A 13,634-nucleotide genomic window follows, 5' to 3' on the forward strand; every position below is an offset into this window, starting at 1 on the left:
GCTGGGCCCCCAGCACCACTAGGAAATTTGAGGACCTAAATATGGAGGACACTACCCACCCCAGAACAGAGAGTACCACAGAGTCTAGGGCGCCCATTCTGTCAACACTGGGACCCAGGGCTGTGCTTGTTGTCTGCATTCTGAGAGGTACCCCCGGCTTTCCTCTTACAGGGACACCAGGAACCAGGAGGTGAAGTCCTTGCCCTCACCTTTCAGGCACAAGTCATCAGGGCACAGTTCACAGGAAGCCCAGACAGCACCAGGAGAGAAGGTGAGGTGTCCGTTCTGAATGGGGTTTCCCCAACACTGAAACAGAGGGGGCTCCGTAGCACCCAACCCCACCCCGCCCCACTGTCAGCCCCAGAGCCTCGGACTGTGGCACCTGCACCTGGAGGAGCCCTCTCACGTCCTCCTCAGGTTCTTAGGGTTCATGTTGTCTAGGATTTTGGCAGTAGATGAGGCCTCAGAGCGCCCCTAACCAGGAGCCTGTGAGGCGGCTTTGTCAGCACTGCCAAGGGAACACTTTCCAGCCGAGGCCGCTCATCCTTTCTATCCCCATGCCCTGGGGTCCCACTGGCCACTTCCTGTCCACATGGCTGCCAACTGAAGTTGGTCATAGCTCGTGCTCTAAGGCATTAGCACTGCATGCCTGAGGAGGGCCCTCAGTCTGAAAAGGAGACACACGGGCCTTGAGTGCACAGGTTCCTGAGACTAGGGGGAAGAAGCTACCTCCTTGGCTTCCCGGCCCCTCTTCCTCCTCTTCCTTTCCACCCTCATCCTTCTCCTCCTCTTCCTGTTCCTGCTATTTCGTGACTCCAGGCACCCCAAAGGAGGCTTCTGTGGCTGCCAAGTCCTCTCCAAGCTTTCCTCAGTCTGCCACTGCCCCCGGCCATGTCTGCCACTCCATCGTTCAAGTCAGATCATGACTCCAGCACCCAAGAGGTGGAGCCAAGCACTTCAGAGCCCCTGCCAGATGGCGGGTCCTTGCTTAAAGATGCCATAGACGACAAGGTGGGGGACCTGGTGGACTTTCTGCTCCTGAAGTTTCGCATGAAGGAGCCGACCACCAAGGCCGAGATGCTGAGTAGCGTCATCAAGAATGACCAGGAGCGCTTCCCTGCGATCCTCAGCCAGGCCTGCGAGTGCCTGCAGCTGGTCTTCGGCCTTGACGTGGAGGAGGCAGAGCCCAGCGGCGACTCCTATGTCCTGAGCAACACCCTGGGCCTCACTCTCAATGGGATGCTGAGCCCTGAGCAGAGCGTGCCCAAGACAGGCCTGCTGGTAAATATCCTGGGCGTGATCTTCATGGACGGCAACTGTGCCCCAGAGGAGGACATCTGGGAGGTGCTGGGGGCAGTGGGGGTATATGCTGGGATGGAGCACTTCATCTATGGGGAGCCCAGGAAGCTCCTCACCGAAGTGTGGGTGCGGGAGCAGTACCTGGAGTACCGGCAGGTGCCTGGCAGTGATCCTGCCCGCTACGAGTTCCTGTGGGGCCCCAGGACCCACGCTGAGACCAGCAAGATGAAAGTGCTGGAGTTTCTGGCCAAGATCAATGATACTGTCCCCAGTGCCTTCCCTATCTGGTACGAGGAGGCCTTGAGAGAGCAGAGAGAGAAATCTGGAACCGGCAAAGGGTCTGGGGCCGGCGTAGGGGCTGAGGCAGTAGGCGAGCCGGAGCTGGGGCCTGTGTCAGCGCCACAACCAGCACCTTCCCTGGCCCCTGGGGATGTCTGAGGCCCAAGTTCCCCTCTGTGCTTGAAGAGAGCAACCTTTACTCTAAACAGAGGGGCAGCGGCGTGCCTCCGGGGGCACCACAGCTGCACGACATGAAGATTTTTTCTCCCTTTTGCTATTTGTACTGTTCCCATCACACAAGGGTTAACTGACTGTGAGTACTGCGTCCACAGATGACATTGGCCACAGATGTGTTGCATTTATTCAGTTTAAGAAGTGAGCTTCTTGCTGTTTTGTAAAACAAATCTGGAAATTTTCCATCTCATTTTGTGATCTGGAACAAGATAACACGGAACTTGGAATAGAAGTTCCCTTGGAAATGTGAAAGACAGCAGTAAATCAATGGGTCGAGAAATAAAGATAAAAGCAAAAAATGTTAGTTCTTGCCTTTCCTTATCCTGCTTGGTGTGTCTGTAAAATGAAGTGATCTCTACCTGGATATGCCTGATTTATTAAAAAAATATATCAGGAATTAAATCCCAGCGAGTGAGACCCCTGCTCACTGAGTCGCCTATTCCCCAGTCACAGAAGAAGCAGGGGGCCCAGAGGGCCTGGAGCAGTAGTGCAGCGCGGCGCAGCACTCCTGTTGGAAGATGGTGAGAAGTCTCCCCACCATGAATACGGAGGAGAGCGAGGGCCAAGGTGGTGCGGTGCGGGCGAGCACACTCCAGCGCAAAAGTGCTGCCGCAGGGCACGCTGGGGCTTTGGGATGGCGGCTCCTTCTGGAGGAACTGAGGGCGATGCAGGCGGGTGTGGCAGGGGCCAGCCTCTCGGCGTGTCTCGTGGGGACAGAAACGCCTGCAGTGTAAACGGCACTGGGTAGTTGTTTTTTGAGCACAGGGAAGTGTCTGCCCCGGGCAAGTGGCACGGCGGCCTGCAGGCTCTCGCCCTCGTCTGCAAGGACCTACGGGCAAAACGGTAATAGTCCTTTGAAGTGGCGCCCAGGAGCCTCGAGGGTGACCCTCTTCTCCCTGGCCATGGAAAGCCGGAACCCACCCTATTAATCGGACTTTGTATTCAAGTGTCTTGAGGGAGTTGGAAAGCTCTCAGCAAGGGCTGCACTTCTGGTGTGGTGCGGGGGATGAACCCCGCGGTGAGCGAGAGAGGGCCAGGTCTTGTCTCTTTTTTTTTTCATTTTATTTTGCTTTCTTCTGTAATGATCTTTGCTGTCACCTAGATGGGCAGCAATTGAATGCACCATTTACTTTCTGTCTGCCATGAGACAGAAACTGGGCTTATTGAACACAAAGCAAAACTGATTCTAGGAATTTCCAAAAGCAGAAACATCCTGGAACATGCCTCCCACAGGGAAGAGCGGAAGCTGCAGCGCGCGCACTTTCCAACGGTCTCGCCCTCACATAGCCCACACGCTCCAGGTCTGAAATGTCACTGGACCGGCTGGAACAGTCTAGCCTGTCGCTAATGGGTTCTGTCAGTGAGTCTCCTGAGTTAATCGAAAACTACTTATTGATTTATACCCCCCCTTCTAGCAGGCTGCTTTCCATTAAGCAGAGAAAGTAATTCTATTAATGGAAAATCGTTGTTTGACACAGCCTCCAAGGCCTGACTCAGATGACACCTCCATTACCGCCTCCCGAGTCTTTTAAATGTTTTAAAATTAATTTTTATCGAGGTGATGTTGGTTTACAGCGCTGCGTGTTTTAGGGGTATGGGTTCACACCTCTGCAGACGTCTGCCCCACACCCACCCACCACCACCCATCGCCCCCCTCCCCCTTGCTGTCATCCTCCCTCCCTTGCGGGGCGCCTCAGTTGTGCAGTCAGAATCCAAGAGTGTGTTTTGGCTTCGCGGCGTCCGTTCCTTCGCTTGGCTTCTGTGCACCCCACCAGAGGAGGGCCACCATCTGCCATCTCTTTGTCCTCACTGGTTATTTTGCTTCGCCTCATCGCACCCACTTCCATGCACGTTGCTGCAAGTGGCCAGATTTCACCTTGTGTTCCGGGGTGCACCCACGCCCTGTTTTCCTGACGCACTCTCCCGCCTTGGACACTTGCGCTGTGTCCACACACAGAGGAGCAGGCTCACAGGGGTGCTTGAAAACCAGACTCCCTTTAGGTCGTAGATGAGGAACACGCTCGCACGCCTGGCACCCACACGCACCACGGAGCAACCTGGTCAGGCTGAACTCGTCGATCCCCGGAGGCCCTCAGGAGAGAAGTACAGACGGCTCCTAGAAAACATGCCAGCTGGACTTAAAAACAAAAATAATTACCCAGCGAGCCACTGGCCCTTGTGTGGCCCCGCCCCAGGAAACTTTCCGGGACCCGTGCCTGGCAGCTCCTGTGTGGGGCCTTGGGAACGTGCCGGCCCGTGGCCGGGGGAGCCTCATAGGTTAGCCTGTGGCGGTGCCCGACAGGAAGGGCAGCCCCCCCACTCCTGATCATTGTTAGGCTGATATAGACATTTCAGTTACCAACGTAGCGGAGCATGTATCCCTGTTGCAAAAATTCTACAAGTAGAGATGAATCCTGATTTCCCCATTTCAGACATCACCCACAATTCAGCCCCTTGCTCAGACTCGTAATCTCGTACGTTATTGTAACCCTGACTTTTTTCACAGATATGCTATAAACTATATTACTTTTATTCAACACATAGGAGGAGTGGTGTAAGCAACTCTCGTCCTCACTAAACCAGACACAGGATCTCCCTTGCGGCACATGGGGACACCCCACCTGGGCAGCTGCCCCCTGAAATGCTGACGTGTGTGCGCACCATCATGAATGAAGCGATTTCTAGTGATGGATACACACATTGTTTTCCATTTGTTGGATGACTAATAAAATGAAATCAACATATTTAAATATGGCATTATTGGTTAAAAGGAAATGTTTGCTAATAAGACACTTGCGAACAGACATGAGGCTAAACTGAATATGAATAGATTGACGTTTTATTTCTGTATTTCTGAAATTTTATTGCAATAATGCGATACCAATTCATATGATCATAAAAATCACAAATGACTTAAAATTCTGAGATGTCAATAACACCGTTCCCTTTTACTCTGAGAAGCAAGGGTTGGGTCAGGAGCCAGAGAGGGGGAGCAGGCCGCCCCTAGCCCCTGAGGGACATCTGGAGGCTTGAGGGGACAAGCTCTGCCAGAGCCAGAGAGGCCAAGTGCAAAACCTCGGCGGCAGCAAAGAGAGCCCCCCACCCCGGGCAGAGTGGAAGGTGGGGAGGGGGGACTCTCCCGGTGAGATGGGGGCTGTGTGAGCCAGTGGGTGGTGCCTGAGGACCCACAGCTGAGCCAGGCCAGGAACACCCCTGAGCGGGGCCAGGGAGGGTGCAAGGGGGTGAGGGTGCAAGGGGAAGCTCTGGGACAGACCCCTCAGGCTCTGCAGGAGTGCCTGGGCATGGCCTGGCTGGGCCTTGGCAAACTGTGCCGGTAGCTTTTGGTCCCTGGCTCAGGACCCATCTGTGAGGGCTGGGCCCCCCAGGACAGGTGTCCTGTGGTGGGGACTGTGTGCTCACCATCCTGGGACAGTGGGCTGGCCACGGTGGGAATGCCAGCAGAGTGAATGGGACCCTCAGAGGTGGCCAGGTTCCTGCTATTTGGAGGGCCGTCCTGTTGAGAGAGCGCATCCCGCCTCCCCCCACCCATGATGGTGTAGGGCCTGGGGAGGAGCTTGCACAGTGACACCTCCTCACAGAGGCCCAGGGGAATTCTGCAGTGACATGAAGTGAGCGGTGGTAACACTGGGTTTTCCCTGGGAGGCAGAAGGCCCAGGCCTGGGGCAGGCCGCACCACTCAAGTCAGGGAATGGTAACTTCTAGTAATTTCATTCATTCATCCAGCAAACATATGTTGAACATATGTGAAGGAGAAACAGCAAGTAAACAAAGCAAAGGAACGTGATCAAACACTCATCCAGCCTGCGGGCGGGAGGGTGGCGCGGTGAGACCGATGCGAGAGAACTGCAGGGAGTTAGAAGCTCTGAGATGGTGGGGAGAGTCCGCATTGCCCTCAAACTGTGTGTACATATTAGTGAAAATAGAATTTATTTACTAATTTGTGCTTTCAGTATTTTCCAACCGTCTGGAATACGTATGAATTGCCTTTCCAACTCTTTAGTATTGAAATGTGATGTAGACAACCCGAAATAAACGTGCACTCTCTAGATGGCCTCTTTCCATATTTATCAAACTCTTGTTGATCCAGTCAGTTCGATGCAAAATCTGGTGTGCTTAAGGCTGTGGAAGTAGAGAGGCAAAGGGGGGAGAGAGTGAGAGAAAGAGGAACTTTGAAATTTGGTTAGTTACCCACCTTCTTCCAAAGTTTCAAATATAATAACACACCGACTAGACTCTACCTTGTTTATGCAGACCCTCCATGAAAAGTATTACCTAATATTTTAAAAGGAAAATTGTGTTTACTTTTAAACCATATTCCATATGACATAATTAGATACAATATTTATATAAAGAACTGTGGGTAGGCAACCTTGGCAGGAGGAATTACCATGATTACATTTATTATTACAAATGTTGTTTATATGTCCTTTTTTCCATATTTATAATGAGCAAATTAAGTTATTTGTAAAAAATGTGTTTTGGTTAAAATGGCCATTAATTCCCTGTATCGCCTAAAAACGTACTTTTATTTAAACACTCCTTGATTTTCAAAAGAAAATTGCAACATTTTCATAAAAACAGCAAATTCCTTCACAGTTCTACAACCGCTCCCTTCTAAGGTAACACATGATTATCCTTCCCATGGTAGAGACCATGTAAAACACTGTAATTCTGGATTTTGTTCATTTCTCCTAGGCTGTAGGTGCCCCGTGCCTGCCTGTGTGCCAGGGCGCACGTGCTTACGCTGTGCCGTCTCGATTCCTGCCTGCTGTCCCTCATTCCCATGCCTTTTTTTTTTTTTTTTTTTTTTTTTGGTGGGACCCTCGCCGGTGGCCGGGGATCGAACTGGCGCTGCAGTGGCTGCGGGCAGCCTCGCAACCCAGCGCTCAGCCGCTGCGCCACCAGGGGAGGCCTATTCCCATGCCTTCTCAAGAAGGTCTTGGGGTCTTCCGGGCTGCTGGGGTTCCACATTGTTTTTGTGCCTCAGGAGTCTTCTCAGCACCATAATACTAATGCTTTTTTTTTTTTTCCTTTTTAGGAGAACTACACATTCTTCCCCCTGCCAGCACTTTCTTTAGTTTTTAATAAAACGCCCTGCGTTTTACCAATTTTGGGATCCCAAAGTGTTTCTATAGATTTTCACTTAAAAAATACATGCACATAATTGATATCTTTACAATGAAAAAATCTTATAAGATTTTTAGTTTTCTCAATTTAAAATATCGATTCACATGCTCAACAAAAAAAAGGATAAAATGAAAGTGGCAAGCTCTAGTATCTTCGCTACCACTTTTCCTTGCCAACACTAGTTTCTATTTAACCAACATTTTATCCTTACAAAATAAAAAAGATCCTCATTTTTCCACGGTCTGACTTTGCTTCTTTCATAGGCACTTGCTGTGTAGCAGGCGATCACTTGGGTGCTCCCCCCTTCCGAACAGCCACGCGTTACTTTCGGGCCAGAGGCATTGATGGTTACCTTAGCTGGGGCCCAGGACGTGCTCCTTTTTGCTGAGGGGTGTCCCGTCGCGTGGAAGCGCCGCGATTTGTTTGCCCATTCACCCGGGAAGGACATTTGGGTAAATAGGAATAGTTTTTGGCAAATACGACTGGGTCTGCTGTGAGCATGCCGCGCAGTTTCCGGGGGAATATGTTTTCACTCTCCCAGGACTGCCAGTGCTGGGTCACAGTCAGTACGTATCTTCCACGGCGGCTCTGCCATTTGACATTCCCACCAGTACAGTGTGAGAGTTCAAGCTGTTCTTCATCCTTGCTAACATTTAGCAATGCTCTGTAACATTAAAAATTTTGGTTTTAGTTTTAGCCTTTCTCAGATGTGTGCCGTGCTGTGCTGTCACATTGTGGCTCATTTGCGTTTCTCTATGGCTAATGATGTGGAACAATTTTTCGTGTGCTTTTAAACCATCTGCACGTCCACTTCGGTGAAGTATCTTTTGACATCTTTTGCCATTTAAATCATTGTGTTGTTTATTTTTCTAATATTGGAGGTTTGAGAACTTTTTATATATTGTGCACATAAGACCTTTATTGGCTATACGAATTGCAAATACTTTCTTCTTCTTTCTAGCTTGACTTAATTCTGTCTTTCTCAAAACAAATATTTTTAATTTTGACTGCATAGCTTTTTGTTTAACATTTAGAGCTATGGTACATTTCGTGCTCATTGTTGGATGAAGCCAGAGGTTTCGGTAAGAAGTTGAACATGTGGATGCTTAATGTTCCAACCCCACTCATTGAAAAGGCTAACATTTCTCAGCTGAATTTCTTAGCTCTTTGTTAGAACCCCCTGGGCCATTAGGAGCCCACAGCGACATCACCCACAGCAGCCCAGATGTGGGATCCACTGAGGCAGCCCGCTGACGGGCTCCAGGAGGGATCGGTACACAATGAAAGACACTCAGCTGTTAAAAAAAAAAAAAAAAGATTAAAACGATTAAAAAGGATGAACTTCTGTTTCTGCTGCCAGTCTGGATGGAACTTCAGGGGCTGATGCTAAGCGAGCAAGACCAGAGGAGAAAGACCGTTGTCGGTGGCTTCTCCGCTGTGCGGAACACAAGCGGCCAAAGCAAACCAGCAAGTGGCAGCAAGTGGCAGCCCCCACAAAGCACCCTCGGCAGGGGCTGGGCGGTGATGGGCGGGGCTGCAGCTCTGCTGGGGTGAGGGAGCCAGGCCGAACCTGTCCTGCAATGACAGTTTTCTAAGCAATGGTAAGGCTGTAAGACGCGGCTGAAGATAAAAAACATGTGAGGGCTTCCCCTGGTGGCGCAGGCGGTTGAGCACAGCGCTATGAGGCTGTCGGCAGCCTCTGTAGCACAAGTTCGATCCCCAGCCAGGGAGCTGACCCACAGGACACAGCAGCCCTCTCCTGTCTCCCCGCGGCTCCCCTCAGCAGTGGATTTCAGTGGATCTGCCTGCTCTGCTCCCCACTCTGTCTCTGGTGAATCCTCTCACCCTCCCGCGCCTCTGGATTGTACCCCGGTTCTTGTATACATAAATAAATAAATCTTAGGGGAAAAAAATGTGAAATGTAAAGAAACAAATGAACAGACCAAAAAATAAATAAATAAACCCTAGAAATCTGCAGATTTGAGGCTGCCAGAAGAGCAGCGTGGAGGGTGTGGAGAAGTCCCATGCCTGTGGTAGAGGGCTGGTGCTTTGGTGAGGGGTGTACTGTGGGGACACACATCTGAGGAGGGGTGAGCCTGTACCTCAGTCATATCCAGTGTTGTAAAACAACTTGACCTCAGTAAGAAATGACCCAGAGTAAAATAAAGTTGATTAGCAGAATTTATTTTTAATATTTTTCATAATCGTTTTATTTACCTTTTTCTACTTTTGATACCAGTTGTACCTTTCTGATTTTTCCTTGCTGTCTTACTGTGATTTTATCATCAACTTATTTTTTTTAATGAACCAATTTGGCTTTCTTCTCTGTTCTGTGTTACACTTACTTTCTATTTTATGAAGTTACGCTCTTATTACTTTTCCCATCTTTCCACTTTGCATTGGGTTTGATTTTTTAACTTTAATTCCTTCAGATGAATTCTCAGTTACCTGCCCTTCAGTCACCTTTCTTTTATAATATATGCATTTAACCTATGAACTTTTCCTTTATTTTTTTAAACATTTATGCATGCATATAAGAGCTGGGGTACAGGCCAGAGGTTGGGGGGGGTGAGAGGATTCACCAGAGACAGAGCGGAGAACAGAAAAGGCAGACAGACTGAAATCCACTGCTGAGGGGAGCAGCGGGGAGACAGGAGAGGTCTGCTGCGCCATGTGGGACCCTCGCTGGCCGGCAGGGATGGAACCGGCGCTGCAGAGGCTGCGGACAGCTTCACAGTGCTGTGCTTAACTCCTTGCACCACCACAGAGGACCTGAATTTTTCCTTTATAATGGGCTTTTATTTGGTGGATCACACAGATTTTCATCATCGCTCATTCAAAATATTATCTGATTTCTCTTGTGCCTTGTCCTTTGTCCTGTGTCTTTTCTTAGTTTCCAACCCCGTGGGCATCTTTCCAGTGAACATTGTTATTTTCCAGTCTCCTTGTAGTCAGAGAACGAACTCTTTGTGATTCCATCCTTTGAAATGTAACAAGGGGTAGGGTCAGTGGATTCATCAGGCTTTTCGCGCCGCTGGCCTCTGTGGCCCTCACCTGCGGCCTTGATCGTGTGGATGCAGAAGGTGCCTGGGAGCGTGGGCGCGGGGCACGCGGGCCTGCCTGATGGTTCACACCTGGAGCATGGTGTGGGCGTGTGTAAGTACGCACACCTGAGCCTAGACGCCAGGGACACAAGGGCGGCATCACTCAGACGGCTATGGGGAACAAGCGGCCTGACTCCAGAGGCGAGACCACCCAGAGAACCCAGAGAAAGAGGTAAAGAGCTGTGGGGGGCTGGATTGCCAGCCTTCCTCCCTGCTCCCCTTCCCGGCCTGGCCTGCCTCCCTGCACACCAGGTTCCCTGCCTGCTGCGCCCGTGCGCCTGATTCCCTGACACCACTAAGGCCTTAAGAGTCCACCAGAGGCTCCCAGACTGTCCTTTCTCCATCTGCCCACCCGAAGCGAGCCTGCCCTGTGCCTGCTGGCCCAGCAGAAGGGTTTTCATATTATCCAGAATGTAGCAAATTTCAAGTTTTCCACAAACACTTGAACATGAATTCTCCACTTGTTAGATGGCAGTGTCCTATAGATAGCCATTAAATCACTGTCTTAAAATCACTGTTTTAAAAGTTTGCTATTCATGTTCTCAAATGTTCTATATGTTTACTAATATTTTTCGGAGAAGTTTGAAAAGCTGTCATTCTGTGATTCTGAATTTGTCTATTTTTAGTGTTATCAACTGTAACTTTATGTTTATATTTTGTTTCATCAAATTAAATACAGCATTTCAGAAGCTGTAGCTCCTTGGTGTATTGACAATTTGCCATTAATAACTGTCCCTTTCATTTCTAGCCATGCGTTTCACCACGAAGTCTATTTTGGAATTGACATAGCTGTGCCGATTTCCTTGTCACGTGTACGCTTATGACTTGTATTTTGTCCTCGCAAGTGCTAATGCCTCTTACAAATAGCATTTCACAGTCAATGTGATTGCTTCAATATTTCGATTTCAATCACGCGTCTTTATGTTTGCTTTATTTTTATCTCACCCATTCTGCTATTTTCTCTCTTTTCTTACATTCTCTTAGAACTGGTTGGGTTTTTCCCCCTGATTTTCTCTCAATTAACTTGGCAGCGCTGCATCCTTGTTCTGTTTTTGTGATTACCCAAGAGATCCCACTATACTTGCTTCACTTAACACATTCTTTTACAAGTTAGCAATTATAATTTCCCTAATAATGCAAGGGACTTAGAATACTTGAACCCCATTGAACTCTGCCTACCTCCAAGTATATTTTTTACTTTAATTGCATATATTTTTATTATATACACATACATATGTTATTTTATACTATCAACATTTTTTAGAATTTACCCATGTATTAACATTTCTTTTGCTTTTTTGTCATTCCCCATATCTTTGAACTTCCAATTGGGATCATTTTCCTTCTGCTTGGAAAATATACTTTCACATTGCCTGTGGGGGAGTTCTCTGGTGATCATTTCCCCCAGTTTTTGTTTGTCAGAAAATGTCCTTATTTCACCTTTATTCTAAAAATGTATTTTCTCTGGATATAGTTATGGAAACAACCTAACTCTCCAATGACAAATGAGGGGTTAAAGAAGATCTATACATCCTGGGATACTGCTCAGCTATAAAAAGAAATGAAATCTCGCCATCTGAAACAATCTGGAGGGGAGGGTGCTGAGTGGCACAAGTCAGAAGGAGACAGACAGGTACCAGATGATTTCACCCGTGTGTGGAATATGAAGGAAAAACAACAAGAAATGGACAAAACTAAACCAAAACAAATTCCAGAAACATGACTGTGGAATTGAAGCCAATAGAGGGAGGCGGGGAGGGGGGGGGTGTGGGAGGGGGGGAGTTTGACCCACGGAGCTCTTCACATGGCCATGCAGGAACTTGCTCTCTCACCTCCATTTTTTTAGCCAGTACAGCTCTGCAGAGGCCTGAGGTCCTGTCTTTGATAATGTCATAAATGCTCTTTCTTCTCCACAATTTTGACCAAAAGTTTGCTCTTAATTTGGCTACCACCTAAGCTGCTTGTCTTTTCCCTTACTTTCTTCCAGATTCCGATCTAGTCAAGGTCTAAAAATAGAGCATAATCACTTTCCTCATGAAGGGCTGATGCTTCCTGGCAGGAGGCACTGACACTGTCCCTAACTGGGTGAGTGTGAATTTTGACCACCATGTGGCTGACTCTCGGTAATTCCTTAAATGTCCATCAAAATTGGCAATGAAGATAGGGAACATCTAGTCAATCTCATTGCATCTTGTTCAGTTAATAAAATATGAGGAAGGTTGGAAACTCATAGCAAGACCAGGTCTGTATTGTGAGGGAATCATTTCAGTGTTAAAGCTCATTCTTCTGGCAAGTACACTAAGTGTGCTAGTGCCCACTGTGTCTGAATCTTTGCAGAACTGATCCCACTTTTTGGAAAATATCACCTGGGGCTATCACGTCCTTTGGCTCACCCCCCTTGTCTATTTCATGAGCTTCCTCCCAAGTCTTTTACTAGAAATGGGCGTAGTTGACCTTGAAGAAGTCATAATACTGCATTTCTTCCTTGAGATTTACTTACTTTTAGTGAGAATTATCTATCCGAGGGTTTTGTCTGCCTTTAATTCTGTTCCCTATCACTTTCACTGGTGCCCAGGCAAGACCCATTTATCAGACAGTGAAGCAGATGCCACGTGGCTATTGAACTCCAACTAAGTGTGCCAGTCAAGCTGACGTGCCCTGCAGGATGAGGCGAGCATCGCAGCTCAAGTATCCATTCTTCTCAGGCCTTGCATTTTCAAGGGCATCTATTCAGAGATATCAGGCCCTGTGGAGTCCCTTTTAATTTGGAGGTCCCAGTGTGCGTCTTTGTTCAAAGACCAAGAATTTAATGGATGTGAATACTGAGGACTTGGGTGACTGCTGTGTGGCCTCCAGAAACTTACGCAGGCCCACCAGAGCAGCAGAAGAGGCAAATGCTGTAGCAGCAGCTCTTCGAGGGGTTATCCCTGTGGCCAACAGGTCCATGGCATGCTTGTGTCTGGCTCTTATAATGGGAGGGATGCGGGACTGTTGAAACATGAGCACTTAGTTTCATTCCGAAGCCCATGGAGTCGTCGTGTGAACCTCTTTTTCCTGAGCCAGCTTGTTTGACTGCAGTGATACATGTGGGGGGTGGCCAGTGAAATCACCTCTATTTCTCAGTCACATTGTCCCATTATTCCCTTACATTCTTCTTGGGTCTTGGGGTCCATATGCTTGAGGAATAAGATCTGCCCTGGGGTCATCGAGTCTCTGTGCTGAGTGACTCCAACACTTTTTCCATTGTGCTCCCTCTCCTGGGACTTTTCTGTCTCTTAGCAACCCAGAAGACAATGAGCGACCTGGAGGCCAGGCCGTGTCCCCATTGCGCCCCCCAGGATGCGTAGCACAGTGCTGGGCAACTGTTAAATACTCTGAAGTGAATGAGCCTGAGGGGCTGGAGGCTGGAGAGCTGTGCATGGCCCCACTCTGAGAATGAGCAAGTGGCCTGAATGGGGGAGATGAGTAGCCCCTTTGTGACCTCAGTATTTTCTTCTGTGGTCCAGAGTTGGGGCCTGAAGAGCAGTGCAGATTTGTTAATTTAAGAGTGGCCTTTCAGATGGTGCGCTG

The 13,634-nt window shown here is 48.7% G+C and overlaps 1 protein-coding gene across 1 annotated transcript; it reads left to right on the forward strand.

Annotated features, from left to right (window-relative positions):
* Window positions 1-891: 891 nt before the first annotated feature.
* LOC311187727 (melanoma-associated antigen 10-like) lies at window positions 892-1,737 on the forward strand (the record flags this gene model as incomplete). The annotated part of the gene is made up of 1 exon (XM_084259051.1): window positions 892-1,737. The coding sequence occupies one exon, from the start codon at window positions 892-894 to the stop codon at window positions 1,735-1,737; it is 846 nt and encodes a 281-aa protein (XP_084115177.1).
* Window positions 1,738-13,634: the final 11,897 nt, after the last annotated feature.

Source organism: Talpa europaea (assembly GCF_964194135.1).
Source record: "Talpa europaea genome assembly, chromosome: X".
Classification (NCBI taxonomy): Eukaryota; Metazoa; Chordata; class Mammalia; order Eulipotyphla; family Talpidae; genus Talpa; species Talpa europaea.